Genomic DNA, 16,035 nt, shown 5'->3' with positions numbered 1-16,035 from the left:
TTGTCCTTTTAGAATTGTGTATGTAGATGAGTTCCTTCACTTTTTTTACTCTGACTAGTAGCAGTTATGAAAGGGATGGTTTCCACCATTAAGACAAATGTGTAGTGGTTTGGGGTTTTTGGGGGGGATGGTTTGTGTGTGAGCATGGTGGTTTGTGTGGTATGTGGTTTTGGTGCTTTGTATTTTTTGGGTTATGTGGGGTTTTTTTGCCTTTTTTTTTTTTTTTTTACCCCCCCAGCCAAGTAGAAAAGATAACATTGGGCAACATCAGAGTTGTATCGGGGACTTTGTCTCCCTCCCTCCCTTAGAATTTACCTTATGTGGAGGAGAAGAATAATTTGAGGTCAACACTAAAGCATGTGAAGGAATGCAGGATTAATGTTACCACTTTTGCCACAAGCATGCCTCCAGCTCAACAATTTGGAGTATCAATGTGCTAGTGTTTTATTTCTTTCCTCCCCTTTTAAAAATAACCCTGACTTAGAAACCAGAATGAAAGTCAAAATAGATAAGTTTTGCTCAAAAGCTGTCATTGCAGACCTCTTCAGATTTCAGCATTCAGCACCCAGCAATGTTTTTGAAGCTTTGTGGTTGCTGTGAGCAAGGCTTTTCATAAAGAAATATTTCATTGAAAACTCTCTGTAGGGAGGACTCCATTATCAAATACTTCTGATTGAAAGAGAAGGATGTGTTCTCTGGACACTTTGATGGTAACTATTAGGCTGATCAGCCTGAAGCAAAGTAGCAAGCTGGAAATGATAGCTATAATGCTGGGGTACTTGCTATTCTGCTGCATCATGTCAGCAAGAAACTCCCATGGGAAAGCAGAATATTTTTTTTTTTTTTTTTATAAGGAGTTTTAATTAGTTCATTTGAAAAATGAGCTGCTCTGAGCAAAACTGTGCAAATCAGTCGTCTGTTATTGTAACTTTTCTCTCTAGTTTGTCTTCTTATTCTCATCAAGTAATAAGTGGTTTTTTGGTAATTGCTTTTGGGGAAGAGTAAATCTTTGATATCTTTTTTTTGCCGTTCCACAGAAAACTGACTTACAGTCTGAGGCACTCTGGTGATCTTAACAGCCATGTGTAAACTAAAAACAAATTTATTGATTGTTACTTCTTTTTATGAAACTATTGAATTGGTTTTTGCACTCTGCTTTTATGGAGCATATTATCTTCTTATCCAGATTTCGTTAGTTTGTCTATATAGGTAAAGGTGTTTTAAGTGGGAATGGGTAAAACCTCAATTGTCATTGATGCTAGTCAGTTTAATAGTCTGGAAGAAACATAAGACAAAGTTGTGCACTTTTGAATTGCATTAATTTCTCAAGTAACTGTTTTAGGGTACCATTACTTTTTAAAATTAATTAAAGGTGAGTTAAAACCTGTTTTAAAAATTTAAATTTTGTTTACAAAACACTAAAAGTTTCATCTGCATTGCTCTTTTGTTATTGTGTTTTAAGGGATACTTATCACTTAAGTGAAAAGAATCATGCGCTTCATTTGTTGAGATACTAATTAAAATGTTAACTTCTTGTGGCAGCGCCAGTGCTTAGGACTTCTAAGTCGGTTTGGTGGTTCAGACAAACTACGTCAGTTTAAACTGCAAGATGATAACGCAGAGGGAGACAGAGTGAACAAGAGGGATGAAATTGAGTTGGCCATGCAACAGGTAAGGACACAAGGAGCTGCTAGAACCTTCAGCCTCAAATTCTGACCTGCTCTGCAGATTTGTTTAGTTGCCACATTTACATATGATAGTGGTAATGTTCTGCGCTGTTTTTAGTTTGGTATAGGATTCCATATTTTATTTCTATTTAAAGTAAACCTTGAAAACTTGGTTACTTAAATTTGCATTAGCAGCCATTATTGTTTTGGGTACGAACTCTGTGAACTTTGAAGCCTTAAATTGATCAGAAATTTTTCAAATGAAGGCAGGGTATAGAGGGTAATGGCTAACACTTAAGTTGCAGCCAAAGGGGACTTAAAATTGACCAGAAATTTTAACTAGCAGGTGTGGGAAAGAGGCAAGGTTGCAAGTCCTAGACTTGAAATAGAAGAGAGGCTGTAACTGATCAGAAAAAGAGAATCATCCCATTCTGATGAGAAGAGAGGAATCAAAACGTGTTGTTTATTGACATTTATCGATTTAAAATTTAATGCTCCAAAGCCTGTAGATACTGTAACTGACATGCTGTCATTTTTTTTGGCAGATCTGTGCAAACGTGATGGAATACTGTGAGTCACTTATGTTGCAAAGCGCCCCCAGTTTTCAGCACACTATTTGTCTGTTTACTCCTAGCCTGTCAGAATCAACCAACCGAGATGGGCCTCGTCAGGGTGAGATTTTTGGCTTGCTATTTTATGAGACTGAATGGTGTGATATTTGGGCTAGTAGAAAATAATGAAGCAGAGGCTGTAGTTTCACAATACATTTTAAATCACTTCATGCTGGTGCTGTAGCTGCCTGTTTTCTAATTCTGGAACACGTGCTTGCACAGCCTTGCATTAAGCCAAATCAGGGAACTAATCCAAGTTAAAACAAACGTGACCGAAAAATCCTTTTTAATTCGCTTCCCTTGGCAGCCTCTGAAACACATATATCAGTAAAAAAACGTGTATGTAAATAAGTAGCACAAGATGGGAAGGTGGGGATTTTTTTTTTTTTTTCTTCAGCATCTGTGCTGAATTACGTTCTGTGAAACTAGGACCTCATTTATGACATGTAAAGTGTGTTTTGATGCTGACTTTTCATTAGGCCACATGGCAAGAGTTTACAGTGTGCTATTATGCAGCTGAGTACTTAAAATATTTAAATAGTAAGTCTTCTGGTCTAGGTGCATTTCACATATTACACTCAGTACTGTACTTCACTGACTGCCTTCTAGTACTGCAGCCACAGAGCTTTTTGCCTACACTTTATTTGTATTACCTGACACAGAATTATAAAATATAAACTTGCCAGTGCTTTCATGTCTTTCACTACTTTATTGACAGAGAGCATATCTTATTATTTTTTTGTTCTTTTTTATTTTTTTTTTTTAAATAATAACTTGTTTATCATCTTTTCTAGATACACAAACACCGGTGGTCCCATACTGGCACTTGCCTGGCTTGGGCATTATCGTCTACTTGCTGAAACAGAGCACTAGTGATTTCTTCAGTTACTATGATAGTCATCGTCAGAGTGTTAACAAATTGCAAAACGTGGATCAGCTCCCACCAGATGAAATAAAAGAGGTAATAGTTCTTCTGACTCTGTAGTCTCTGTATTGTTTGTAAGTTAGACATAGCTGTAACAGAGACTCCAAAGCATCTTAGAGACGTAAATGGTTCCAGTTCTTGCGCGTATTCTGTTCTGCTGTTGATGAAGGGATCCATAGAATGAGTGACCTAAAACTGCACAGAAAATATTGTGCTTAACTTTCTAAAAGTTGTGATTTTCATTATAGTTGCTTGGGGATACATTTAATTTCTCCACTTTTTTGGTCAGCAAGGTTATGCAAATTCAAAATAGAGAGCACACTTTTGAAGAAATAGTAGCTGACAAGGAAGTTCTAGATATTGATAAGTAATTTTATTTGCTTATTTCTTTTGATGCTCTGTGATTTGCTATCATCTTCTTGGTTTTCTTCCTTTTATCACAGCTGTGTCAGTCAGTTATGCCAGCTGGGGTTGACAAAATCTCCACTTCCCAAAAATACGTTTTGGCAAGGCGACGCCTGGTGAAGCTAATAAACAACCGAGCCAAGCTGCTTTCTCTCTGTTCTTGTATCCTTTTAAAATTGAAATGACCCTCAAGGTGGTGCTCCAAAAAAGCAGAGAAATAGCAACAGATTCTTTTTACCTATTTTTCTGACCAGTTCAAACAACACTTTTTGTAAAAAGGAAATTGAAATACTGATAACTAAATTAGTAAGAGGGTATTGTTCTGCTATTATCAGAATGTAAATATTTTCAAGTTAGTAATTCCCATCATGCAGACCCTGCTGGGACTACTCGCAGCATTATAATAGAAGACTTACTACAGCCCAGCTCTTCAACGCAGTATCCACATCCACTGAACATTCACATATGTACAAGTGTGGTGGAAGAAATATTTTGTAAAAACAATTTTGAGGTGCCTATCAGAGCAACTGGAGTTTCCAGTCTTATAGTCAACTTTGCATAAACCTAATTTCATAAACACCAGTAATTCTATGGAAATAACTGGTCACGCACAAAACAATTGTCTGTAGCGGATCAGAATTTTCCTCTGAAATCTACTTTGGGAAAGATGTGCTTTTGCAGTCTTCCCTGTTGTAACTTAAGATGTTACTGCCATCCCCAGCTTTATAACCTCAGCTTTAATTCGCTGTCTCTGCAATTGAGGTATTATTACAAATCACGTGAGCACTCGTACTCTGCTCTTGTGCAGAGTGTTGGGTTTGAAGCCTCTTCAGGGTGAGTAGCAGTAGCACTACTTCAGTACTACTGAAGTAACGTAGCCAGCACTGCACCGAAGCAGGTAAAGAGCATGTCAGCGATCCATTACAAGGCCATAGCAGTGGGGGTGAGAAGCTTCTGCTGGAGGAGGTGACAGATGGTTGAGCTAACATCTTCAGCTGCTTCGAAGTCTGTAAATATACTCATATATTAAATGTGCAACCCAAAGACAACAAAATTAGACTCCTTTACTCAGATGTGTCTACAGATATTATAGAAACATGTCTCTTCATTCTTTGGCGTCATCTGGAACACTATCTACTGCATTGCACACCCACTGACTCTCAAGACCCGCTGCTGTCCTCCAGGTTGTCATTTAAGAAAGGAAGGCTGCAAGGTAAAATTTCACAAACATCAAAGTGCCTTTGAATAACTTCTGATGGTTAACTTTATGGCTGATTTGTTAATATTAATATTTTGCCAGTTATATTTAATACAAGAGATTTTGTTTGGATTTGGACACACCTTTAGATTTTCCTCTGGCCAATTGACAGTACATATATTGTTGAGTCATATACTTTAGGGTTTTTTCTATTACACATAACCTCCAAAGAAAAGTAAAATGAACTAATTCTTTTTATTTCTGTTGTTCAAACCAAGTGAAGTTCAAATAACATAATCAGATCAGTGATTCAGAACAGTTTATATTAAAATACTTTCATATATAATAATTACAGAATCACAGAAGGTCTCGAGTTGGAAGGGACCTGTAAGGATCATCAAGTCCAACTCCCTGCTCTTCGCAGGACTGCCTGACACTAAACCAAACATCAGCACAAGCCCTGCCGTCCTCAGGCTCAGGGGCTTTGGGCTACATCTGCCAGTTTCTACTGGAATGGGGCCCAGTCTGTACTGGGAGGGGCCAAGGGGATCCATTTTGTACTGGGACAGGGGCCAGTCTGTACTGGGAGGGGGCCCAGTGGCTACTGGGCCTAAGTAATCTAATGATCTAAGATGCAATTACGAACAAAAATGAAGACTGGTGATTTTGAAAGTATTTTTAGAATTGTAGGCATCGTTGATTCACCAGAAGATTTTAAGTGTGTTGAACTTTGGTTTAAAAAAAACACAATAGAAATGGAAGGAAGTCAGAAGGGGAGAAGTGATCTGGAGAGGAGCTTTTTGCTTAAATTGCTGTGTTGTGTGATCAAAATTATTTATGGCTCTTACTTTACTGATTTAGAGAAAATACATTAAGTAAAAAAATTAGTGTCATTTCCAATGCATGAGTTTACTGACCAATTTGAAACACTGCGTTTTAGACTCCTTTTATAACTTGATGTGGAGAAGATAGTGTTGAGCAGCCAACATAATTTGAACGTCTCATTTTCTGTCACCGGATTCCTTTGTTTCAGAGCCTAACTTGGATTTCAGTGGTGGACTGAATCGAGTGAGCCAGCATGATATAGAACAGGTGAGATGTGACAGTCTACTGAAAAGTACAGAAAGCGCTCGATTACCATACAGCTATTGAGAGCAGTCTGACTGTAGTTTTCCCACCTCTAAACAACCTGTGGTAACACCAAGAGGATATAACTTAATTTAGGATTAATGAAATCTTACAAAAAAATTTTGAAGTATTATGAAGCAGGTAGCAGTTGTGCTGCTGCTGCACACGTTTTCAAGTCTTAGTATAAAAAGTTAAATGAAAAATGAACTAGACTTAAAAAAAAAAACCCAAAAATTTCTCTTGAAACCAATCCAACAGTATGTGTTTTTTAATAATAGCTTTCTGAAAATATCAGTTATCCTTGAAAGACTCGCAGTATCAGGATTCCCAGTTTTCTGTGATCCTATAGCTGTTTATGACAGGTCAGCTGCAGCTAGGCTGTAGAGAAATGAGATTGAAAAGGGTAACAGAAACTGAGGAGATTATAAAATGTGAATGCTAGCAAAGAAGTGATTTCTGCTTGCACAGCTATTTAATAGTTTGTAAATTTGATGCAGAGGTGGCAGGAAAAAAAAAAGATCATTTTTATTCATAAATCCCACTGACATTTCATTTATGGGCAGAAAAGCCTGTGCTCAAAAACCTGTTCAGTCTCAAATACCTTTATAAGATCAAGAATTATAAGAACAGTTGTGTGTGTGTGTTTTTGTGATGAGGCATCTGTCTCTTATTTCATTTATTCAGAAGTAAAATATACAGTAACATCTTGCTAAAATACTTAGAATGTAATGAATTTTTTTCAGGGATTGTTTACATATGTATTAATAAAAAAAAAAAGTTGTTTGTGCACATGGACTCTTAACTCCTGAACAGTCCTTAAAGGACTAGGAAAATTTTAATTGGAAGAACTGTTTATATGACTGTAACTGAAGAAGCTGAATTATGTAAGACTGCTTAATTCCTACACCAGGAATTTAATTCCTAAAACTTGGAGAGGTTGTAAGGTGGTAAAATTTGGATAATCTGTAAATGCTCAGAGTCACCCAAAAACTTCTGTAGAAAGGCTATCCATTATTTAATTTAGAGGGAAAAATATAAGGGAAGAATGCAAGTAGTACTTATTAGGGGAGTCAGAAAAAAGATACTTGTGAAAGTGGTTTAGAAAATAAATCATGGTAAAATGTTGACAGGTAATTGATGGATAAGCAGACATTCCAGAAAGAGAAGATTTTGTATTGATATCTGCAACAAATCTCTCTTTCTCAGCTTCAGATTGAAGCCACGAACAGCTTTGGTGAATCACTGCAGAAGAAGCTTCTGGACATCGAAGGGTTATATTCCAAGGTTCGGTCACGATACACCTTTATTCAAGCTCTTGTTAGACGCATCCGTGGTCTCCTAAGGATATCGAGGACCTAAAAGACTCTGATACGTGTTGTTTGTCCCTTGAAGCAGTGTACTAGGGCACGCCTACTGGATCATCGGATTTTATAGATCATACATTTTCTAAATAATGTCAAAAATATTTTGTTACTTTTTTTTTTTTTCCTTATCCCTATGGATCAGTTTTGTGTATTCTTTCCTACTGCTCCCAACCTGACAGGAGAAATAAAGGATTGTTTTTAACTGAGTTACGATTAATGTAAAATTTCAAGCAAGAAAGAATTATAACGGAGGATGTAAAAGGAACTAAAGAAATTCTGCAACGGTGAAGATATTACCTTTATGGATGCTTTCAGAGCAAATGACAAGGTCTGTGTCTGTTTATGCTGTTCTCGCTTTGCGCACAGCTTTAATGAAAACACAGGGTTCAAGTTTCAGCACTCGCAGACTGTGATCACACTGATGTGGATTCTGTATGAAAGGTGATCGTTTTGCACAGTGAACTGCTTGTTTCTGCTCCCTCTTCTCCAGTCTTTTTCCAGCTGACAGAAGTACAAGCTGCTTCTCTTTGGACGAGTCTAGATAAGGAAAAAAAAAAAAGAAATAATATGGGGAAAATCGTGGAAGGTGACTGCCCTAGGTTTGGTTCTTATGGCTTGGGGGAGTACAGTTTTCTGTACTGTTCTTGCTGGAACAGGAGCGTAACGACAGAATAAAATGCATGAGGAGGCAGCCAACACGCTTGAGCGCTAGATTACTTCTGTATTTACAAATTGTTCTCATAATCTCTCATCTCAGCTCTTATGTGAAAAAAAACAACCAAACAAACCAACTTCTGAACCATCGTGTAACCCCTGATTATTGACATGAGAGCCGTTGGATTTCTCTCTTACTCGTCTGATCTCAGAGCCTGATTCTCCACGTGTGCCTTGTAAATTCTGTCTCCTCCAAGTTTTCATTCCTATTTCATATTTTTTACGATTTTATGTATTTCTTTTCTTAATGTGAATTACATCATCCTTTGTGTGATTTACATGAATTACATCATCTTTTATGCAGGGATGACGACAGCCCTGCTGTCAGATGATGGTTATTAGCTACTCCATAAGAGTAGCTTAAGATATTAATGGTTTACACAGCTGGACTTTGTTCATTCCCAACAGGGCGGTGGGTTTTTCTTGTTTCTCCATCACAGGGAGAACAGCGTACCCAGTTCCTCATTAAATACAAGGATGCGGCTCTGGAATTCTGCCGGCTCGGAGGAATTCGCCGCCTTTTAGCAAAACGCCATTACGGTCTGCAACGTCGGTCGCGTTTTTCACCGCAACTTTACCCCACGATGGTCCGTGTCCCCCCCGTCGTCCCCCCCCCCCCCCCCCCCCCGGCTCACCGGGGCCGGGCGGCTGCCGCAGTTACCCCGAGGGGGTGGGGAAGCTCCGCCCCTCCCCCGCGGGGCACGCGCGGAGCCTCGCCCCGCCCTTCCCCTCAACCCGGCGCTGCCTCCGGCGCAGATTCGTCACGTTTTCGCTCCGGCTCCTTTTTTTTTTTTTTTTTTAATTTGTATCTTTTTTTTTTTTTTTAACTCATTCCTCCCCTCTTTCTCCTCTGCCCCCCTGGGTGTATCCGCACAGGGAGGGCGAGGGCAGTTCAGCCCCTTCCTTCCCCGCTGAGGGCGGGCGGGCGCCGTCCCGTGTCGAAACGGCGGACGGCGGGGAGGGAGCGCCTCGTTTACCTGCCGCGGCGTTCGACGTGGAGCCTGCGAGCGGCTGCAGGGCCAGCGGAGCCGGACGGGACGGGACGGGACGGGACGGGACGGGACGCCCGCGGCGCGGCGTAGCGGCTCGACATGGGTGAGGAGCGAGGCTGGGGCTGGGGCCGGGGCCGGGGCCGGCGCGAGGCAGCTGGGCCCTGGCGCGAGGGGGTCCCGCCTCGCCTCCGGCGGCCGCTGTGGAGACGCGGGGGGAGGGGAGGCTGCTGAGGTGGAGGCGGGCGGGCGGCCGGGACGGGTCGCGGTTGAACGAGGCGGGATGAGGGGAGGGGATCGCCTCCCACCGGCGGCCGCGGCGGGGAGCGGAGGGCCGGGCCCGGTCGGCCGTGGGAGCGGCTGCTGCCCACCTGCCCTCAGCCGGAGCTGGTACCGCCCAGCGGGCCCGACCGGCCCTGAGCCGGGGAGCCGTGGGGTTCCCGGAGCCGGTGTGGGCCGCCCTTTGGGGGTGAGGGGGGGTGGCTGGGGAGTGGGGGTGGCGGTGGCGGCGCTTCACGGCGGCGTCTCCAGTGGTGCGTTGTTCCCCTGCGGTGGCGAATCGTGTGAGCAGCGCGGGGGGGAGTCCGCGTTTGGGCAGAGATCGTAATGGTTTTGCACTGCTGAGGCTTGTCTAGATTAAACTGTGATTCAGGTACCTAATGGGTTGCTGGTAAGGAATTAATTATGAAAAGAGGTTTAGTAGAGTTGTAAATAAAGTAAAGGAAATAGTAAGAGGCCCTGAATCTAGGGGTTGAGTGATTAACATACACGTGTCCTATTACAGGTAGTGTTTAAGCAGCGTTTTAATGTGGGAAAAGCCTCTCAGAATATAAGAAGAGGTAACGAGAGGCGTTTGGCAGTAAGCAGAGTTACTGACCGAGAGGAAAGAGTTACCGTCTCTTAGGCCTTCTCTCGAAATGTTTGTAATGAATACCTTTTACAGCTCAGTTCTGTTAAGGTTATTTGCCTCTCTCACGGTAAACAGTACCTTGAGCAGCACTATGCAAACTGCCAACAGATGGTCCTTTACACCTTCTCTTTGTTTTCCAGGTCTGTAGGTGTGCGTGCAGGGACTCTGGTGGGATGGGCTCAGAAGTAAAGCAGCCTGTTATCAGTTTGAGTTTCTTCTTATGCATCAGCACACAGCTCATTGCCCCCTCCTTTCCCTGGAAGGGCATCACAGCTGCCTAGAAAGGCAAACACAGGGAATAATTTTTAGCAAAACCTTTTTCAATAAGATTTGGGTTGCAAGCCTTTTCTAATTTGTCTCCTCTCTGGTATACTTATCAAATGTGATTCTAGCTTGTCGGGTGTTTCATTACCTTTTGCAGGGTTTAGGTGCATTTACAAAATTATTATTTACCATTAGATATATTTGCTATAAAAATAATTGGAAAAAATGTCTGGCTTAGAACATTAGTATTATTTCTACACTTAAACATCTAGTAGGCCCAAATTAGATACTAGCCTGGCTACAAGTACTCTTACGTGCATTTAAAGAATAAGTGAGATGTTGGGGCAAGCTAGTTTTGGAAAAAAGAAAAAAAAAGGAGGGGGGGGGCATTTAAAATCAGCTCCTACACTTCTCTGTAGTATTATTGTACTTTAGTGCAGCTTCATAGTTTGTAATAGACTGTTATTTAACACGTACCTACTGATTTATACTTCATTTTAAGAAAAAAGAAGTGGATGGTCCTGTGGGAGACCATAAACATCAGAAAGAATTCTTTCCGGCTTCAGCGTGTCCTTCTATAGTCTCTTGCATTGAAAAGACAAGAGTCCGACACAAATAAAAAAGAAGTTGGCTCAGATTTTGGCAAATGAGAGAAAAGGAAAAAGATTCCTAACCACAATGAGGAAGCTTAATGCTGCTGCAACGTGATTTTGCTGGATTGAGGTACCATAAAATAGCAGCATAAATCTAGGAAAATATAATGTGGTTCAGCACACAGGTGCCTGGGAGACAACCTGAGAACTCACTGGAGAAAAGAAACATATTGTTGCTCAGTAAGAAATGAGGTCGGTCTGTCTGCCCCTTTCCATATCCTCCGTATTGCTAGCTGACACTGAAACAGCTTTCTGTTCTGTTTTTTTTTGTAGGGGGCTTTTTCTCCACTATCTTTTCCAGTTTGTTTGGTACTCGTGAGATGAGGATTCTCATCCTGGGACTGGACGGAGCAGGAAAAACAACCATTCTCTACAGGTTACAAGTTGGAGAAGTTGTTACCACCATTCCGAGTAAGTCATCAGTCCCTTAGTGAAAATAGCCGATTTGCCTGTAGCTCTAACACGTAAGCTTTGTCAGCTGAACTCGCTACACACAAAAGGACCTTAACGTTGGGGGAGCCTTGCACTGTTGTGTTTTAAGAACTTTTCTTGCATAACAGTATTACAGTGTGCTAGAGAAGTACCACATAAAGGAATATTTTATGCTGTCCTGCTGAATGTAAAAAATATTTCACCTTAAGATTGTTACAATGATTTGGAAGGCTTTTCTTAATAGGTTAATGTTCAGTAAATGGCAGTTGTTGACTGTTTAAGTCTTTTGTCTCCAAATATAGACATAATGTGAGGTCTACAGATCATTATTATTGTACGAAAAAAAATTATGTAGGATGGTGTCAGTGAGTCATACCTATTTAATTTTTTTTTTTTGACAGGAGTCTTTAGTTTGTTATATGAACACTTCTGTTTAATGCAGAGAAGAAATTGTAATGGTTTAACTTTTCATTATGTAGAAAGTGTAACAAAACTCACTGTGAGATCTCATGGAAGGAGATGATGCTTATTTAAAAAAATGTAACTGATTTCACCCATTGTCTTAGCATCTGTGCAGCCGTACCCACCTGTTACAAACACACAGATGTGTGCGCCAGTGGTCTGGTTAGGATCACTCTGTGCAACATGAAGGGCAAAGGACACATGGCTTTTGAGTCCCTGTCAATATCTCTTGGGTTCCTCCTGAATGGCCACAATAAACTGACTTTGGTCAGGTCTTTTTTACCTTTTAGAAGGCAGCGGTTTACTGTGACATAATCCTTTTGCCCTCGGGTTTTGCTTATTTTAGCGTCCATAGATTTTAGGCGATCTGCATCCATCGTTCACTCCCCTGTGTTGTGTTTCTCTGGGCTGGCAGGAAAAGGAATGACATACGTTGTGTGCTGTAACCTTATTGCCGTCTTCCAGATACCGCAGTGTCAAGTCTTCTGCTGAGAAGTTGGTTCTGCTGTGGTCTTAGCACAGATCTGGTGTTGACACAAAGGGATACGTTCTGTAGTGTCTTATTGCTGTCAGTTGTGTACTTGGTTATCGAAACAGGCCATTCCTTTAACGCTTTCTTGTGCTGATTTCAGGCACGTTTCTGTTCATTTTTAACAACCTTGGCATTCGTTAAAAATCTCTACAATAGGTTTACAATGTGTTTTTATTGTTCAGACAAAAAAAATACTGCATTATTTTGAGCAATAAATGTTTGTTGGGGTAACTTCGCAAAGGGCGTGAACTTCATGATCTAGCCTGAGAATTTTCAGGCCTGAAAATTTTAAACTAAAAGTGCTGTAACGTTCTTCAGAAAAATAAAGAAAAATCACCAACCGTGGAATTTCTTAACTTTGTTTCAGCCATTGGCTTCAATGTTGAGACAGTGACATATAAGAATCTGAAATTTCAAGTTTGGGACTTGGGAGGACAGACAAGCATAAGGTAATACATCTCTTTACATCTTTTGATTTTATTAAGTTTCTCTAAAAAGTGCTAAGTTCTTGGAATTCTCATAGCTGGTGCTTCTGAAAATTGGTTTGCTTTGAAAAAGAGTTTATTTGTGTAGTAGGCAATTGCGTAGCATTCAGAGAAAGAGGGGAGTGAGTGATGTACACCGAAAAAGATATTTAAATGTTCTTAAGAATGCAAAGCTAGGAAGTTTAATTTAGGTACAGATGGTAATTTTTTTGTAGCGAGCTTCACAAGTTTTGTAATGAGTCATTACATGCATGATTTAAGTTGATCTCTTCAGTAGCCCATATGATCTTTTTGTGATGCCTATTTGAACATTAGGTAGTAAGGTGCAGCATAGTTAGTTAATAAGTAAGGTGCAGGTTCTTTCCCTTTTTAGTTTCAGTGAGATAATTCTGAAAATGGTGGGGTTTTTTGATCTTTGTTAATTACTTGCCTGTATGAATTAGTTATTTAAGATTTATCTGTTTATCCTTCTTTGGTGACCATAATTATGATGCATGGCAGAAGCTTGTGGGTTTAAACTTTCTTTGCTCCCCTGTCCTTCAGTTATGGACCTGATGTCCCGCAGGCTGATTCCCAAATAAATCCGCCCCCAGCACTTCTGTCCTTTCCCCGTTTCCAAGCTGCTTGCCTTTTATTTCTAATTTTTTTTCTTTTCTTTCCCTGCTATTGAGAGTATTTGTATTGTCTGTGCCTTTTTGTAGCCTCATGAAGATATCTGCTGCTTGTTTTCTGGGGCCTTTCACCCCAGGGAGAGTTTTCACTTCCTTCTGGGTAATGTGGTCTTCATTATCTGGCTAAAAAGCACTGCAGAAAGCACAAATTATATGACTGGAACCTATCTTTCTTCTGCAGGCCATATTGGCGGTGTTACTATTCAAACACAGATGCAGTCATTTATGTAGTGGACAGCTGTGATCGAGATAGAATTGGCACTTCAAAATCGGAGCTTGTTGCTATGTTAGAGGTAAGAAAATAAGGATGACGATGGTATCAGTAGAACAGAAATGGAGAAATTCAAACCTTTTTTTGGAGCAAATGTGAAATTTGATTCAGTGAATCTTAACTTCGCTTATGAAACTTTAGCCCTCGGAATAGGCACATGCAACATTTCCAACTGGAAAGCACTAAATGTGCTGCAGCATATTTAGATATTTCAGAGTTTTGTGCAGCATTATCCGGGCAGTAAATTAGTTACATGTAGCCTTTTGGTCATATGAAAATTTATCTCAGCTGCTCAGTACTTCAAGTGGTGGAGAAATCAGGGGCTAAAGGATTAACAGTAATTAGTATCCTACTACATTTTGAAGCTGAAGAACACATGTAGAACAGGGTAATAGGAGTAAGAAAATAAGCCGAGCAAAGTGTCGTCTTTGTTTCCCAAATTCCTGCAAGCTTTTTGATATGCCTTAAATCCCAAGTACCAGCTTGTTTCATAATGTAAAAAAACCTGCCGTGTTTGAAATGGTTCCTATGTAGCATCATGCTGGGAACAACTGGAATTGAAAGTAAATACTCTTCTTTCACTGAAGAATTTTCTAAAGACCAAACATCGGCAAACTGAAAATCACAAGTGGCTGAAGTTTCTTTTCATTCTATTGGTTGTCTCTGCAACAACTTACAAAATTCCCCTTTTTTTAGGAAGAAGAGTTGAAGAAAGCCATTTTGGTGGTGTTTGCAAATAAGCAGGACATGGAACAGGCCATGACTCCCACAGAAATGGCGAACGCCCTTGGCTTACCAGCTTTGAAGGACCGAAAATGGCAGATTTTCAAAACCTCTGCAACTAAAGGCACTGGGCTTGATGAAGCAATGGAATGGTGAGTAGCAGCATAATTACACTAGCTTCACTAGAAAAATAGCTTTTACTGTTTTGTTTTTGAAGACTGGATCTGTGGAAAGTCTGTCTCACGTGACAGACAAGAGTCCACGTTAGGAGAAAGAGTAGCTTTCTCCTGAAAGTGTCTCAACATAATTGAAGTGACTTTTCAGTAAACGGACTTAACGTTTTTCCTAGGCTGGTGGAGGCCCTGAAGAGCAGGCAGTGATACAAAGCTGACCACTGCAAAGATGCTTCACCTGTATCCAACATCCCTCTTTTGGCAGTCAAGTATTTTCAGGCCACAAATACTTGTAAATAGGACAGATTTGAGTTTGACTTCTGTAACGTGGATGCCTCTCCTGAATTGTTAAACTGCACCAAGTGAATGTCTGTGTACATTATGATATTCCATTTCTTTTTTTTCTGTTTACAAGGATGTACTTATGTTAATTTGTATGAAAGTCTTACTGGCTGGCAAAGGTTTCTTTTGCCCCTCTTATCTCCCTTGGTGGTTTAAAGTCTGAGTGGCTACTATATTTGTGTAATTAAAACACTAATAAAATCTGGAACTGTCAGCTGTACTCAGAGGTGTGTTGCTTGCTGGAGGCTGCTCGCTTACAGAAACAAGTCCAACTGCTGCCAGTTCTAACAGCCACGTGGCTGAACACGTAAAGAGGTTTCCTTAAGCTGATGCTGTTATACTTCAGTGTAGATACGCTGTTACGATGAAGTACAGCAACAGAGCTAAATACTGTACCTCTAGCTGTTAACCTAGCATTGGTTTTCTGAAAGGAAAACAATTGTCTTCACTAGCCACTTACCCCCCTGCTGCGTCAGGGCTGTAATCTGAATTTAACTTCCATCTTCGTGAAAGTTCCACCATACTCTCAGCTTAGCCAGAAATGACAATAAAGTTGCTCAGTCTAGCTGCAGAAACGGAAAGCAAATCAAAGGCAGGAGGCAGACTGTTTTCTCTCCAGGAGCGAGGATGGTCACAGGCATAAACACAGTCATCACATAACCCGTCTTTTAAAAATGAGGTAAAATTTAATACCAAAAGTGCCGGTGGTTGTCCATTCAACTGTACATGCTCTGGTAAATATACAGATTTGGAAAAAAATTGAACCCCCTTTTTTTAAGATCCTAGATGAAAAAGAGGACATGAAAAAATACTAATAAATACAATTAAAATATGTATATTTTTTTTTTTAAAAAAAACAACCAAACAGTAATTAGTTCTTTAGCTTGAAATTACTTTTTATAAATTAATCCTCCAGGAAGGAAAAGCCTTTTCATTCCACCATTGCTAAATCTTTCAGTGAATGACTTCGAGGTCTCTTGGCCTTGTAGGCAGGGCGCAGGAATTCTATTTTTCGCTTCCTGGTTTCCGCTTTATTCTTATGTCTCTTCAGCTTCCTCCTTGCAGCAATGTCGGGGTTTGCTACAGTCTAGTGAAAAACAGTACATTTGTTTAGTT

At 40.5% G+C, this 16,035-nt stretch overlaps 3 protein-coding genes across 5 annotated transcripts in view; 2 read left to right on the top strand and 1 right to left on the bottom strand.

The window, feature by feature from the left end:
- Positions 1-7,498, top strand: part of NUP205 (nucleoporin 205) — a gene marked incomplete at its 5' end in the record, with an annotated part of 50,624 nt that extends 43,126 nt beyond the window's left edge. For both annotated transcript variants that reach the window (XM_082495644.1, XM_082495643.1), the window contains 7 exons: positions 1,543-1,671; positions 2,213-2,339; positions 3,073-3,239; positions 3,647-3,770; positions 4,693-4,821; positions 5,825-5,898; positions 7,141-7,498. In XM_082495644.1, coding sequence (XP_082351770.1) covers positions 1,543-1,671; positions 2,213-2,339; positions 3,073-3,239; positions 3,647-3,770; positions 4,693-4,821; positions 5,825-5,898; positions 7,141-7,293 — 903 coding nt within the window. In that variant the 3' untranslated portion in view covers positions 7,294-7,498. The remainder of the gene's footprint in view (positions 1-1,542; positions 1,672-2,212; positions 2,340-3,072; positions 3,240-3,646; positions 3,771-4,692; positions 4,822-5,824; positions 5,899-7,140) is intronic.
- Positions 7,499-8,999: 1,501 nt separating this feature from the next.
- Positions 9,000-15,127, top strand: ARL1 (ARF like GTPase 1). Of its 2 annotated transcripts, none has more exons than XM_082486199.1 (6): positions 9,000-9,107; positions 11,102-11,239; positions 12,622-12,703; positions 13,592-13,703; positions 14,378-14,556; positions 14,754-15,127. In XM_082486199.1, the coding sequence occupies exons 1-6, from the start codon at positions 9,104-9,106 to the stop codon at positions 14,782-14,784; spliced, it is 546 nt and encodes a 181-aa protein (XP_082342325.1). In that variant the 5' UTR covers positions 9,000-9,103; the 3' UTR covers positions 14,785-15,127. The 2 variants fall into 2 exon arrangements, with proteins under 2 accessions (XP_082342325.1, XP_082342324.1); XM_082486198.1 differs by lacking the exon at positions 9,000-9,107 and adding an exon at positions 10,024-11,008.
- A 465-nt stretch (positions 15,128-15,592) lies between these two features.
- UTP20 (UTP20 small subunit processome component) overlaps positions 15,593-16,035 on the bottom strand; it is a gene marked incomplete at its 5' end in the record, with an annotated part of 68,061 nt that continues 67,618 nt past the window's right edge. The window contains one exon of the mRNA XM_082486691.1: positions 15,593-16,006. Coding sequence (XP_082342817.1) covers positions 15,851-16,006 — 156 coding nt within the window. The 3' untranslated portion in view covers positions 15,593-15,850. The remainder of the gene's footprint in view (positions 16,007-16,035) is intronic.

This window comes from Vanellus vanellus (genome assembly GCF_965231255.1).
Source record: "Vanellus vanellus genome assembly, chromosome: 1".
Taxonomy (NCBI): Eukaryota; Metazoa; Chordata; class Aves; order Charadriiformes; family Charadriidae; genus Vanellus; species Vanellus vanellus.
The sequence above is the reverse complement of the archived record's forward strand: the minus strand, read 5'-3'. Positions and strand labels throughout refer to the sequence as shown.

What these genes read in the sequence shown, in the direction of transcription:
- ARL1 (XM_082486198.1), top strand. Translation starts at nt 10,936, where the DNA reads ATGTGGTTCAGCACACAGGTGCCTGGGAGACAACCTGAGAACTCACTG. An exon ending in AGTTGTTACCACCATTCCGA is followed by an intron (nt 11,240 to 12,621) that starts GTAAGTCATCAG and finishes ACTTTGTTTCAG; the next exon opens with CCATTGGCTTCAATGTTGAG. An exon ending in AGCTTGTTGCTATGTTAGAG is followed by an intron (nt 13,704 to 14,377) that starts GTAAGAAAATAA and finishes CCCTTTTTTTAG; the next exon opens with GAAGAAGAGTTGAAGAAAGC.